At 41.3% G+C, this 14,002-nt stretch overlaps 1 protein-coding gene across 6 annotated transcripts in view; it reads left to right on the forward strand.

Moving 5' to 3' along the window:
* The window catches only part of LPP (LIM domain containing preferred translocation partner in lipoma), a 327,367-nt gene that overhangs the window by 272,470 nt on the left and 40,895 nt on the right, over positions 1 to 14,002 (forward strand). For all 6 annotated transcript variants that reach the window (XM_032697402.1, XM_032697401.1, XM_032697407.1 and 3 more), the window contains one exon: positions 2,706 to 2,875. In XM_032697402.1, coding sequence (XP_032553293.1) covers positions 2,706 to 2,875 — 170 coding nt within the window. The remainder of the gene's footprint in view (positions 1 to 2,705; positions 2,876 to 14,002) is intronic.

The following is a 14,002-nucleotide window of genomic DNA, read 5'->3' on the forward strand; positions in this document are numbered from 1 at the left end:
GGTTTGTATCTGACCACCAATAGTTAGCTGGGGAATGCCTCAGAGTTATGGAGGAATGTAGCCTCAGAGCACCTTTGGGAGACAGAGAAGATGTCTTTGTACCCTTTGCTGGAAGAGAGGACAGAGGTACAGAGGCACTGAGTGACTTGTCAGAGATTACAAGAGGATGTATTTGAGTTTGGGAACAGACCCAGGTCTCCCAGCACAGGTACAGCCAGAAGTATGGTCTGCATGTAGACAGCTTCTTCAGCAAATGGAGAGATGCCTGGTCAAAGAGGAAGATAAATGCTGAAGTATACCAGAGCTGGCTAAATTATGAATGTGAGAAGAGGAGGAGGGGAAGAAAAGATTCCCACATGTTCTGCTCAGATGTTAACAAAGAAAGCTGAGAAATGTTTGCATAGACACTACATTATTCCATGTCCAAATGCCTCATAAAAATAATACCGGATGATCACAGAATGGCACACTAGGGAAAATAAATTCTTCAGCGGAATATTCCCTCTGGAAAAACACTGTGTAAAGTAATACACTAATGGCTTTCAATTTCATGTTTTATATATAGAGATATTAACTGCTCCCCAGACGTCTCTTCGTATTACAGCCCAGCTACACGAGATGTTTGGAGAAGGCCCTGGAGCACGCTCGGTCTTGTCCACATGCAGGACTGAGTGGTGCTCTCTCATGGTACATGCAGCTCCTGTGGTGTACACAGTAGGTGTCTTCTACCTCCTTCCAGTGCAGTGCTGCTCCTGTGATTCTGTCCACTGGGTTTGGGGTTTTTTTTTGCTTCCTAGTCCTCGTGGTTTTTTCTATTCTTCCCCCATGCTCTGTAGCCTCACCACCGTGGTGGGAAACCTGCATTCTTTCTCTGCTCATAAAAAAGGAGTCCTCACTACAAATGCTACAGTGGAGTAATTAAAGCACAACACTGTCAATCAAAACACTAATAACAAATACTGAAGAAAGTTAAGTTCACATACAGCATTATTAATTCCTTTTTGGGGGCTTTTCAGGCTTGTCTGGATTCATCTGGTGACTTCTCTCTCCAGATTGCTCAGGCTGGGAGTTCTTTGTGTCAGGAACTGTCTGTCCTGTATAAAGACAACTACGGTTATGTCGTTGTAGCAAATCATAACGATCTGGGTTTTTTTCCAAGCTTTCCTAATATATCTCAAATGTGTATATATATCATCCTGCCACATCCTGAGGGATCCAAAAGTAGCTTACATGCTTTGTTCCCTGAACGTAGCTTACTGGAGTCTGGGACAGGCAGGAAAGAAGTTGTGAGGGATGTTGACAGTGCACTGCCTAAGGACAGCAGCCCTGCTCCTGGGATGACAAGACATGTCCAAGTTCTTTAAGGAAGTTGTGCAATATATGCTTGAAAAGCCCAATAAACACAGACTGTGTTATGAGAGAACATCATATTGTTGCTGAATTATTTAATTACTATCAGATACATATTATTTGTGTATGCATTTGTGAATAATTCTATATTGAACTCAGTCTGCCTTCCTGCTTGTGCTTCAGCTCCTTCCCACTCTCAGTGACTGTACCACTCTATCCATGGAGCCTTCAAGAAGTGCAGGGCCCCATGACTGGAGACACCACAGTCAGTCTGAAACTGGACCATTTTGGATGGGGCAATGTCCCAGGCCACAGTTGCTCTGTTACCTTTGGTGGGTTTCTCGTGCATAGAGTATCAGAGGTTGTCCTTAATACTTTCCATTTTCAACACTGATCATTGGGTAAGGACATCAGACCTGCACAGGCTATCTCCATTTTCCAGAACTTGAATGACAGAGAAAAATGGCATGGGTGTGCCTTCCACCCACCTCTTCCAACATCTCTGCACCACAGTCTTTCCTAGGAAAATGTCTTTCCCATGATCTAAGAAAATCTTGTCTTCACTTGAAATCTGTCTGCCATATAACATTTTTAACAACAATCTGAACAAGGCAGGAAGCCTTTTTTATGTGTGTGTGTCTGCAGACTTTTTGTTATTCATTTCTATGTGACATTGGGGACCTTTTTCAGAAACAGACAGAGCTCTTAAGCCTTGTCTGTACTTAGAGTCTTTGCTAGCAGGTTCTGATATGCCTTTCTTGAAGGATGGTAAGAATAAAGTATCCATACATCAGTTTCCTTAGGAATAGTTTCTGTGCTTTAAATAGACACAATATCTTAATCCTTATTTAATCTTTGAACAGAAAAAAAAGTAATTGGCTTCATTGAGAGAATTGGTTTAAGCTGTACTAGCAAAAACTACTCTTTAAATGGTAGCTTTTATGAGCCATCCTACCACAAAATCCTTTAATGTGGAGGCCAAAGCTTTAGGCACAGGTTTATCACATCTAACTGATGAGCTGAGGATGACTATACAGCTGGGTTAGGTGATAGCTGGGTGGTTTGTATCTGAGGCTCAGCCTCCTTACAGTGAACACTAGCTAGCAGCAGCAGAACTGATATCAGGGCAGTCTTGGGAGCCAGTTTCAGTCCTTTATAGATCTTTTCTTATGGGCCAGCCCCAGAGTGCCTTACAGTGGTGGTGGATCTTTGCCAGCAGTGGCACAAATTGCTCCTCTGTTGTTTGAGCTGCTGTATCCCCCTTACACCTGTGCAGCACAGGTGTGTGGAAGGACCTTCTCTGCAGCTGAGAGCAGGAGCTTGCTCTGACTCACATCCGTTCCCTTTGCTGACAGGCCGCTGTGCCCGCTGTGGGGAGAATGTTGTTGGAGAAGGCACCGGTTGCACGGCCATGGACCAGGTCTTCCACGTGGAGTGTTTCACCTGCATGATGTGCAAAAGCAAGCTGAGGGGACAGCCTTTCTATGCAGTGGAGAAGAAAGCCTACTGTGAACCCTGCTATATTGTAAGTACCTGTTCTTCTTTGTGTCCTGGCTTTAATGCACAGACATTGGAAACATTGATTTCCTTCATTGCTGTAGAGTTGCCTTACAGTTAAAATCTGACAATCCTGTGGCAGTACCGTGGGCACCAGGTTTTTCCGTGGTCTTCAGAAGAACTCCGATATTTTCAACTTACTGGATGAATCTCTTTTCCTGGTCTGACGTGTGTCCGAAAAGAAATGGGACAGGGGAAAGCACAGCAGGGGAAATAGATGCTTTTTGTCATTTTTCATTTCTGTAAGGAGCAGACGATGCAGTGATTTTTTTTAGCAGTAGTGTTGTCCTTAGTTTTCTGTATTGGGAAACCTGATACCAAAAAGTTTACAGACTGTGGTGCCCACTAAGATTAAGGAGGTGGGATGTAAGAGAGCAGAGAAACTTCTAAAATAAAGGCCTTTACATTGCTTGATGGAAGTTTTTCTACTGAACTAGGAGTCTTTGGATTAGATATCTTTTGAAGCTTACCTTGCCCTAAAATTTCATTTCATGCCTCCAACAAGGTCTTAAAGAAAACAATTAACAGTTGCTCTGAAGAGCTGCATCTTGTGAGGGGCTCCTGTAAGAGCTGCTGGAACCAATTGCACAGGTGCAAATTAAAGAAACATCATGTAACGTGCCTGTGGCCTTACCTTGGTGTGACCTACACATCCAGTATATGAGGATAATCCTTGTATCTTAGAATACCAAGCACCAAAACATTCTGGGAGTGTTGATAGGTCTTTCTCTAAATGTCCAGTTCTAAGTAATTGTAGACACTGGGCCTGAGACCCTTGCAGAATTGGACTTGCACTTCTGAAAGTAAAAATTGATGCTTTACTTGATGTTTCTGCATTCCAGTAATAATTAGAGCAATACTACATATTTTTGAAAATGCCACCAATATCCCATTGTTCTCCCTATTTCTGCAGAGCCTTTACAGTGGGATTATTACTGAAATATTGACTATAAAAAGGGCAGATTCTGTCTTATTTACAATGGCAGTGATAGATGGGCCTTGTTAATTTGTTTTTAAAAGCTAAATGATCTTTTGATGGAATATCTATCTTTTGAATCATTTCTATTTTTGTTTGCACTAAAATGATTGCACCATAAAAAATTTAAGGTTCCTTTTGTGGCAAGTTTGACCATGTGCAAAGCACTGCAGACTTTAGGAAGGTGCATGCATAATATAATCGGAGCAACTTTATGTAACTGGAATTAAACATTTCATTGACTTCAGGCTGGAATTGACTTCATCTGCTTGCAGATTGATACTTTCTCTTCCTCTTTTTTAAATCAAGCACGCATTCTTCACCACTCATCTGCTTTAGTTTGGGAAAACATCTGCATTAGACACTGTAGTAATGGTTTAAGATTATTTAATCCCATTACTTATACACTTCATTAGCCTGAGTGAATTGTTGGCAAGGGTTCAGTAAACTTCCTACATTGGGAGATAAAAGGATAAAAAAGGAAAGGGAGAAGGATTCTGTTCCTCATTTTCTTTCAAATTTATCTTCTATCTATTTAAGGGATAAAGGAACGATAATTGCCTGGTTGCATCTGCGTTTGTACATTCTGTGATATGGCTTTGCAGCTCTGAGTACAGAGGAAAGAGTAAACGTTTAATAGCTTCTTTTTATATAACCAGAAGGGGCCTTTAAGTGTTTATCCATGCAGTCCACAAAAACCTGGTTATGGACTTAACCCAAAACACGTCTGGATCCATCTGCTGCTGCACATGCAGGGGAAAGGATGGCAATGCTGATGGGGCTGTGTATGTGTAGCTGGACAGCTGGTACTGTTAGTGGGAAATGGGAAGCTGGAATCTGGCAATCTGAGGCAGTAAAGAAAAAACCAAAAAGCCAAGCACACATTAAACTCTTAAATGTGGAAGAAGCAAGTGTTGGAAGCCTAAGTCTCAGAACCTTTCAGAAAGCTCAGGACTCGGCTGTGCTGAAAGCCAGACCTACAAGGGATCTAAGCACCTGCCATGCCACTGGCTTTGGGCCTGAGGAATTTGTGTCCTAGAGCATATGTCTCATTGATTTTTCAGTGGAATGAGGTCTGCATTGGCTTCAGAAGGATAATGAATGCCTAAGTACACTGAAGCCTTGAGCTAGGCTTGCAGATTCTTCTTGCAGATGAATTGGGGACCCTTAAATTGATGAGGCACAATCTGAATGCTTTTGTCTTTAGATACCTTTAGATGTGTGATGCAGTTATACTGAACTCAATGAGAGTTAATGACCTGCTTAAAATCTAGCCTGTGCTTAAGGATTCTGCTGAATTGTGGCCTCAGATTTTTTTATTATTATTATGTTTTTTTAGCTTCTTCAAGTCCTATGATCAGAAAACAGCTTGGATACTAGGAACCCTAGATCTGTAGGAAGTCAATGGGACTGAAGTGCCTAGACTCAGATACCTCTGGACCTAATTCCCATGAAAAGTGCAGCCTATGTGACTAGCCCAAGACTGCACACCTAATTCATGGCAGCAGCCAACTGAGAAAACAGGGTTTTCAGCTGGCATAAGTCTGAGTAATTCAATGAAACTTGTTTACTGGTCTACCTAATTCACACTGATTTTTAGCACACATCCCCATTTTCCAGAGTCCAAAACTCTTGACCTCTGATGCAAGCCATGGAGGCTTCATTTATATAATGAAAATAAACTATAGTACTTGCCTAATTGTGAGATATAAATTATCGAAGTCTTTTATTATTTTTTAATAATTCACTTGTGTGACTTGTGGCCTTACACACACAAAAACTATGCACAAAAATAAAAATAAATGTTTTTCAACAATTAGAATTGGCTAATCTTCTCAGTTTGTTATGCGACTCTTCTTAGTTGTGGTACAGTGAAGCCATAATTAAGATTACTGTGAAGAGCTGTATTTAATTACTGGTTAGTCAATACCAAGCCTAAATAGCCTGCAGAAGGGCTTTTCTTTGTTTTTGTTTCTGGTTTTATTTATCAGTGACCCAGTTAAGATGAAATTCCCCAAAAGTCTGAAATAACATCTAAGGAGATCTGTTTGAAAATAAATATTTTTCCTAATGGGAATTTGAGTACCAGAGTTAATTTCTTTCACACCACAGCCCCTGCCCCCCAAAAGTCCATCACTATCATTTCCTGTTACATCTTACGAGTGCAGCGAGTTCTGTTGCCAATGTGTTTGCTGGTTTTGCTCTGCATCCAAGGATTCTTTCATTATTGATGTTATTTCTAAAAGAGTACCAGTCTTTTCCATTAAGACACTTCTGCTGAACTAAAAGCAACTGTAAAAACTAAAGTGTTAATAGGAGACAGATGTTTCCTAGTCATTACGACAGTCAAGTAACATCTGAAATATCATGATAGGGGTTCCAGTGTAACCAGTGTACTGCTGTGCACGTGCTGAATGCTGTGTCTGCAGTATGTTATCAGTATATTTTTTCCCTCCCTTGCAGGGCAAATTACCAACAAAAAACCATTTGGTTTGCTTTCTCTTAAGTAGTGGAAGAGATTTTAGCACTGGACTCAGAGTAAGGAAAAGGTTAAAAGTAGTATCATTGGAATTGTTGTTATAAAAGACTGAAAAGCAAGATGTTAGAGCAGTGCCAGCTGTCTGCTTTCCAAATACCGTGTTATCATAAGGACTGAACACAAGGTTAACCAGACACACCAGTCTGGCAAGAGTGATGCTGCTGTTTTGTGAATGGGATGTTCTTTGATGTCCAGATAACTTTCTCCAGGACGTGAAAATTCTCCTCCATTCTTTATCCCCTCTCCTGGCAGTCTGGTGGTTGGCAGTTGGAGGTACGAACTCAGGTTGAGGGCTGAGAAGGACTGAGCTCCTGCAGGTAACACAGGACACAGAGAGATCTTGCAGATGCTCCTGGCCTCTGAGGGTTTCTTCTGTTTGTGTCCAAGTTGATGTGACCCACCTGAGGGGAGGACCATAGTGTGATTGGGAAGGGTACAGGAAAGCAGAAATAGCCTGGGTCAGCTGAAAGTGTTCAGAGAAGCAGTGGGTTAGAAATGATGAGCGATTGAAGGAGAAAGAAACTCTTGTGTCTGTCTAGCTAGAGTGGGGGAAAATGGTGGGTATGCTCTGCAGTGCCCTATGGAGAGCCAGGAATTGAGGTTTCCTGTGTCTGCTGTGCGCTGGGAGATATTGATGACGTGACCTTAAACCCATCCTCAGAGATCACTTACAAGGATTTTACAGGTGAAGTTCATCTTTCCATAGTACTAAAGCTGTGAAAGAGCTTTAAGGAGGAAGAATTGTGCTTGGAAGTCATGTCCTGATTATTGCTTTTCTGTAGCTTTAAAGTCAGGACCATAGTGATCCACTGTTTTTTTTCTTTTCCCCCCCAATTACTTGTTCTGTGAGGAAAAAAACCAGTATATCTTAGAGGCTTTTCTCTCTTACAAGTGTGTAACTTCCTGGCCTATCAGTGGCTGTAGTTCAGTAGGAGAAGGTAGTTCAGAACGGAACACAAGAGAAATGCTGATATCTTAAGAAATGGTACGAGTAGAGCCACTGGTGCCATTGAGCATCCTAGGAAAGCTTGAATTTACTAATCATTCTGAAATGTCAGTGTTAACTCAATTCGTGCTAATCGAAGTCTCTGGTAAGACTGCTATTGGCTTCAGTGTGACTGGTATTGTAAACCTCACCCTGTGTGGGCACGTGAGTATGTTTGGTTGAAGGCTGTGCAAGAGCAGCTTCCTCCAGCACATTTGGTCTAAAGTGTAAGGTTGATCCCTGCAGTAAAACTACATCTATTTTTACAAAATAATTCTGCAATTTGTAAGCAGGGATTACAGCACTAATTTAGCAACTATGTAACAATTTAAATTGGACCAGAAAAGAGAAACTATAATTTAAAGATTTTTTTTTTTATATGATACAAGTTTTCTTCTTTTTAAAGTAGAAAGCCTTTTATTCTTGTTTTTGTCAAGCAACGTATTGAATTTGAGAGTAATTTATGGAAAGTGCTGCCAGCATGGTATTGCGAGTGCTCCACAATTTGAATTTAAACTGCTCAATGGGATCATTAAGACTATTATGCCTGCTTTCCAAAGAGTTTGAATTCAAAATGACAACTGGAACAAAAATATAAAATAAACTAAAGAGAAGTCACGGACTCTTTATGTGGTGGAATTTTTCTGCCCTGGAAATATTTCATTGAGATCAATGCTTCTCTTCAATCCTCTCCTGGAAAAGAGCTGGTGTTGCTAGTTTTAGTTGGTGCTCCTGTGTGAGTCATCGGCAGCAGGGAGCTGAACCTGTGACCCGTGGATCGAAAAACATCAAGTCTCAGCTCCTGTAGCAGAGAGATGCAGCTGGGCTGTGCCAGGCAGCAGCAGGCTCCTGCCCTGGGTATTTCTTACCCACAACAGAAGTGGTCCATGGGCATAGCAGACAAAAAACAGATCAAGAGTGTTTGGTTTGATTACAGGTGTGTTTTATTCTTATTGATTATTAGTTTTGATAATTTTGACAGTCTGGGCCCAGTTGGTAATTCCTTTGGAAAAATATTGTGGCAAGGGAAGACTGTTACTTCTGGTAAACTGATCATTTGTAAAAATGAAAAATTAATAAATCCCTTAAGAGTTATGGCCCTTTCTATTGATACCACCCAGCAACAGTTGATACAAAAGATACAGATGGAAGGTGGAGGACTGGTGGCCGTAAGGTCAACACTACTACTTTGAGTGGTAAATGGTCTTGTGCAATCAGGGCATAGATAGAGGAGGATGGGATACTCTTGCATAAGCTGCACCTGGAGCTTCCAGGAGTCCAAGTCTAGGAGGTACAAAAATGTGTGTGTGAGAGAATATGTTGATGAAGCAGCTTCTATCAGAACTGGGACAGCTGAACTTAGCTGACCCTCTGAAAACCTGCATCTTTTTTAAGTGACCTACTAGCTGTTATAGGAGATGGGTCATACCTCTTATTTTGTAATGAGATGGGGGAAAAGGTTCCTTTGCAGGGGTGGGTGGGGGAGTCACCAGCGATCAATAACCTCCTTTCTAAACTGGATTTACAAAGAAAGTAGAGAATGAGATGATGAGGTAATTCTATATAGGAACTCCTCTGTGGAGACCCAGAGGCTAACATTAAAGAAGACAGGGCCAATTCATCTTGCTGTCCAACAAGGACAGAAGACAAACCAAGCCTGTAAGAGAGAAAATTCATAATGCTCTTGGAAGACAACGAGGATGAGCCCTGCCAAGAATCGCACTGGGCTCACCTTGGTGATGGATTCTCTGAGAGCAATATACCTTGGTATAATTGACTTTCCAGAAAGCTGGCTAGAGTGTTGCTTTAGAGGAAGACCAGCTATGGATTGTGGAGGTAGAGAAACTCGATGCTACCAATGCTGGTAGTGTTACGAGGGGGGTATTTTTGGAAAAGTTACCATACTGCTGGACAGCATTTTAATAGATAAATCTTTGTTGGAAGATTGGGCATGAAGTGCTGATGAAGTAGTTCAGTGATGTTTTGGTGGTGAAAAGTTTTGCTAGGGATGGATCACTTCCCATTCTTTTTCATGGGCCGTAGTTAAAAATATGTCCTTATTAGGCTTGCTTGAGACCTTTGTGATGGCTTGCTAGAATGCAGGAATCCTGATCTTTCCTCCTCCATATGCTGACACCCGTAACAACTTGAATTGTTTTCTTGTCTCTGCCTTGTGCTTTTATAATTAGAAGCATTTTTCACATTTTGATTATATGAACTATGCATTGATTTGACATGTATAATCTAGAAAAACTATACTATGGGAAATTTTCTGGAGGGAGTTCTTAGTGACTGAAATGATGATACTGTGAAGGACCAGGTGCTGCCATTCAGTGAATTTCTCGCCTTACGGGGTGAATTCCACTGACCAACTGTATATTCTTTGGAAGAAAATAGTCTCTCTTTCTGCAGGACTAATGGGATTTTATGGCTCCTGGCTATACATCCTCTTATGGATCGTACTGCAGTTGAGGGGATGGTGAAGTCATTCAGCAATGACTTTTGTCATTGTGTTGAGCCTTCCCCATAGAAGGTATCCCAACACTTGTCTGCCTTTGCAACTTAGAAGAAACAGCTTAGAAGGAAAGAATAAAGTCTTATGCACCTACATCTTTGTAGTAGCAGGAAAATCTTCCTCATTTACAGTCAGGTGTGGATGGGTATTAGATGGCACATCACATCCCGTGTTTACAGCGTTCGTCTCTTTTCTTTCAATTGTATTTCATCACCTCCTCAATAAATTACTTGCTGTTTTCACCCTTTGCTACCCAAGTAGCATCTAGAGATCCCACTTGAATAAATTCTCATTCACTGTCAGTGAATGACAGTGTCTGCCTCCAAAGACCTTCTTGGTAAACAGCAAGTCTAGGGAAAAGGCAACGGCATTGCCTCCGTATTGCAGATGGAGATCTGACCCTAAGAAAATTAAATGCAGTTTGTTTAGAGCATGGATCTCCATTGCTGGAAGCTGTCAAGGACAGGTGGGGTAAACATCTTTTAAAAACAATTAAAATCTGGGCAAAGGCAGACCCAGGAGTGTTTTCTAGTCCTGCTTCTTCCTGTTCTGAACTTGAGTGACCCATCCAGGACCACAAACACATCCTGCACTGTACAGCTCAGATTTTCCATGTCCCAATTTTCTACCTAGTTTCTACCAATTTTCTAGTTGAAGTTCAGCCTGCAAAGATCTTCAGGTGAAGGAGCTACTTTTCTTTTCTTCCCCTCTTCTAACCACTGCTGTTTAGAGCCTGGACATGAATATGAACAAGCAGCTGAAAGCTGAGTGAGGGCTCTTGAAAAACCGAGGAGGGTGGGAGATACTATGACAGTGTTCCTTTCCATGAAGTCCTACTGCTTGCTTGTAACCCTGCATAGTTATTTGTCAATTCAAACTGCTGAAGACAATTATTTTGGAAAGGCTGTGATTTATTTGAAATTGGGCCTGTAATTTAGGTGTATGTTTCCATCACATCTGTATATTAGGGAGCTCTGTCCTTTCTAATGCAGTGATGTCAAAGTGCTGCAATGTCCAGACATAAAACAATGAGAACTCATTGAAGTAAATAAACAGTTTTGTTCACCACTGCTCCTGTGCAGAGCTTCTGGTAAAAGCCTTACAACCAGGCTGCAATATCTGTGGGTAACAGAGCTGAATCTGTCATGGAATGAGTGTGTTTGGATTGAGCAGGTATGGTTTCCCCTTAGCAGCGTTGCAGAGAACCAAGTCTTGTCTCACTGTCAGTTCCAGATGCCCTCTTCCTTCAGTCCAGAGAGCAGTTTGCAAGCCTGTGTGCCAGAGAGGCCAGCAGCCTCTTGCAGTGTGCCACTTGAGCAGTCTCCTTGGTGAAGCCACATTCCAAGGAATTTGCTCTGGCAGAAGCTCAGTCTGTGGGTTGATCCTCCCTCTAGCGTCTTGCCTCTGTTCTTCACTCCAGGACATGGTTTGCCTGCATGTGGTGTTTGTTTGCAGTGGAGGAAACTGTTTAACTCACCATCACACACACAAACCCCAGTGGTCTTGGGAGATTTCTGGTTAGAAAAAAAAACAAAATCATGCCATTGTAGGGAAAGCGCAACAAATGGGAATGATGACAGGAGACAAAGTTTACTGATTCTAGGAGTATAGAGAGTGCTTGGTACTCACATAGGGACAAAGCAAATTTTAAGACTGTTGTTTCTTCTCATCTGCGTTGGTTACAAAGCTGTGGGGCCAAGTACAGTATTGAAAGAAGAGGTAAATCATTCACTGGGGTATTTTGGACGGAAGGAAAACCAGATTATAGCTCAACTCTGGTGCTGTAGCATTTGCTGGGGAGGGGACAAGAGATTATTGCACACTGCCTATTGTAGCTGCCTTAACAGGACCAGAGAGCACGTTGGTTAACATGGCTAATGAGACCTGCAGTGCCTCCATCTTTTTAAACTGCTCTGAAAATATCAAAAATAAGGATTATTGTGCACAAAACCTAAAAGTTGATACTGAGCAAACCTGGATATTTTCCCTTGTTTGTGAAGGGAAATATAGCAAGAGGGGTAAAAAATAACAGTGTTAAAATATAAATTAACGCTCAGATGTTATCAGGGATTGAGATTTTAAGTATGAATATTCCATTAGCTCCTGACAAGGTAGTTTTTTTATTTAAGGTTGTATTTTAACCAATACACCATCTTGGCATTCCACCAACAAAGGTATCTGTGTAAATGCAATCTGTGTTCAAGCCAGACAACACTTTAAAAATTTATTTAATATTTCCTACAGCAAGCCATCTGTGAGTGGTCATATTTTAGGAAGCAAACGAACATCATAACAACATTCACCACTCTATTTGAGTAACTTCTAGACTTTTTAAATTAAATGTGCTGCCAAATATTTATGTTCTGTTGTGAAAAGAAAAATATTTGTTTGACATGCTAGTCTCCCTGGCAATTCGCAGTCAGTTGCTCCTCTTAGGAGCTGTGGTTTTCTTGTGGGTACTGCCCACAGGCAAAAGAAGGGTGTGGGCATCCCTGAAGCTGCCTTTTGGGCTTGCTTGGGGCTTTGCTGGGAGTGAGAGAGGTTGAGCCCTGGGTCCTCACAGGGAGGATGGGGTGTGTGATGGGGTGGGCTGGGGGCAGGTTTTGCCCGATGCTGCCATTGGTGGGTTGGAGGGTGGTGGAACAGGTGGCTATCACAGCACTCCTGCCAACATTCAAAAGGCTCAAGAATTCCCAAGAAAGCCAAACCCCTTTGCAGGATGTCTTCCAGCGCATCTGCCACAGACATTGCAACCATCACCAAGGCAACCAAGATGCCAGAATTTAGCAGCAGCAAAGCAGAAGGAAGAATTAGTGATGGCCTAAATCATGGCTGATAGATGCCCTGATGGAGCTGAGCTCTGCTCTAAGTCATATATATGTCCTGCTTTTAGTAATAATTTTCACAAAAATCTTGTATTTTATCCTGTACCATAGCTTTATGGCTGGCCTAAATTTGATCATTCTAAAGTAGTGAAATGCCTTTGTTCAAGGGCTCAGAAATTGGTGTAATCCTCTTACTACATACAGGTAGCAATAAACGACTAAAATACCTGAAACTATCCTGAAATAGTTAATTGCATTTTGGAAAGGCTGAAATGTTCTGAAGAGTCCCTGGTGGCGTAGCACCAATTTTTGCTCAGTACTCATTTGGAATGATCCATATAACTTGCCTGTACTTACCACACTGGGACTATTGCAACCAGCAGAAGTCCAAGTGAATCGTCAGCCCATAACCTGTCTACATGAGTCTGTCATCTATAGTATCAATGCCAGACATAGAATGTGCATATTCTTATATGCTGGAAAGAGGCCCTTGCAACACAGAACAGGGAGAGAAAGCAGTCCTGATTTGCTCTATTACCTCTGACAGTTTTACTTTCACTGTGGCATGGCAATAAGATTAAAGTTTTATAGCAATATCACCTCTACCCAGACAAAAAAAAAAAAACCCTCTCCTCTCTAGTACTTAGATTTCAAACTCTTTTATAGAGCCTCTGCATCTGTTAATAAAATCCTTAATTCATTTTGAACATTTTATTGTTACTTCAGATAAAAGTTTAATCAGATAGAATTATTGCCCTTCTAATATTCCCTTAACCTTTGCATTTTAGACTTAGACCATATCAGTTAAATTTTAAAATCACTCTTTTATAGACTTGAATGCCCCCATCTCTGTTTTAGAGGGTAGTTTTGTACAGGAATGCCTTAGTCTGTCTTGAGGTCATGTGAAAACTTAAAAGGCTCTAATGTGAGCAACTGCTCACTTTCTGCTGAAGTGTCTTGCATGCCCTATTAATTACTTTAATGGTGACATGCTGGTTTAAGGGAGTTCTTTATTAATGCCACTAAATCTTTTTTTATTGTTGTTTAAACACTTTTTCTTTCCTTTATGTAGATGTATGTAATCCTTTTTGTCTTTAAAATAAATGAGTGCATAACTCTACATGAGAAGTTCGACACTTCCATTTTGCTTTCTCAGGAGAGTGTAGGGTATCACTTTGTTCTCTTGTCTGTATTGTCCACATCCCAGCAGACATGCACATCTGTATTGTCTGTAATCGTGTGTTAGATTGTTGTG

Source organism: Chiroxiphia lanceolata, chromosome 10 (genome assembly GCF_009829145.1).
Source record: "Chiroxiphia lanceolata isolate bChiLan1 chromosome 10, bChiLan1.pri, whole genome shotgun sequence".
In the NCBI taxonomy this organism is placed as follows: Eukaryota; Metazoa; Chordata; class Aves; order Passeriformes; family Pipridae; genus Chiroxiphia; species Chiroxiphia lanceolata.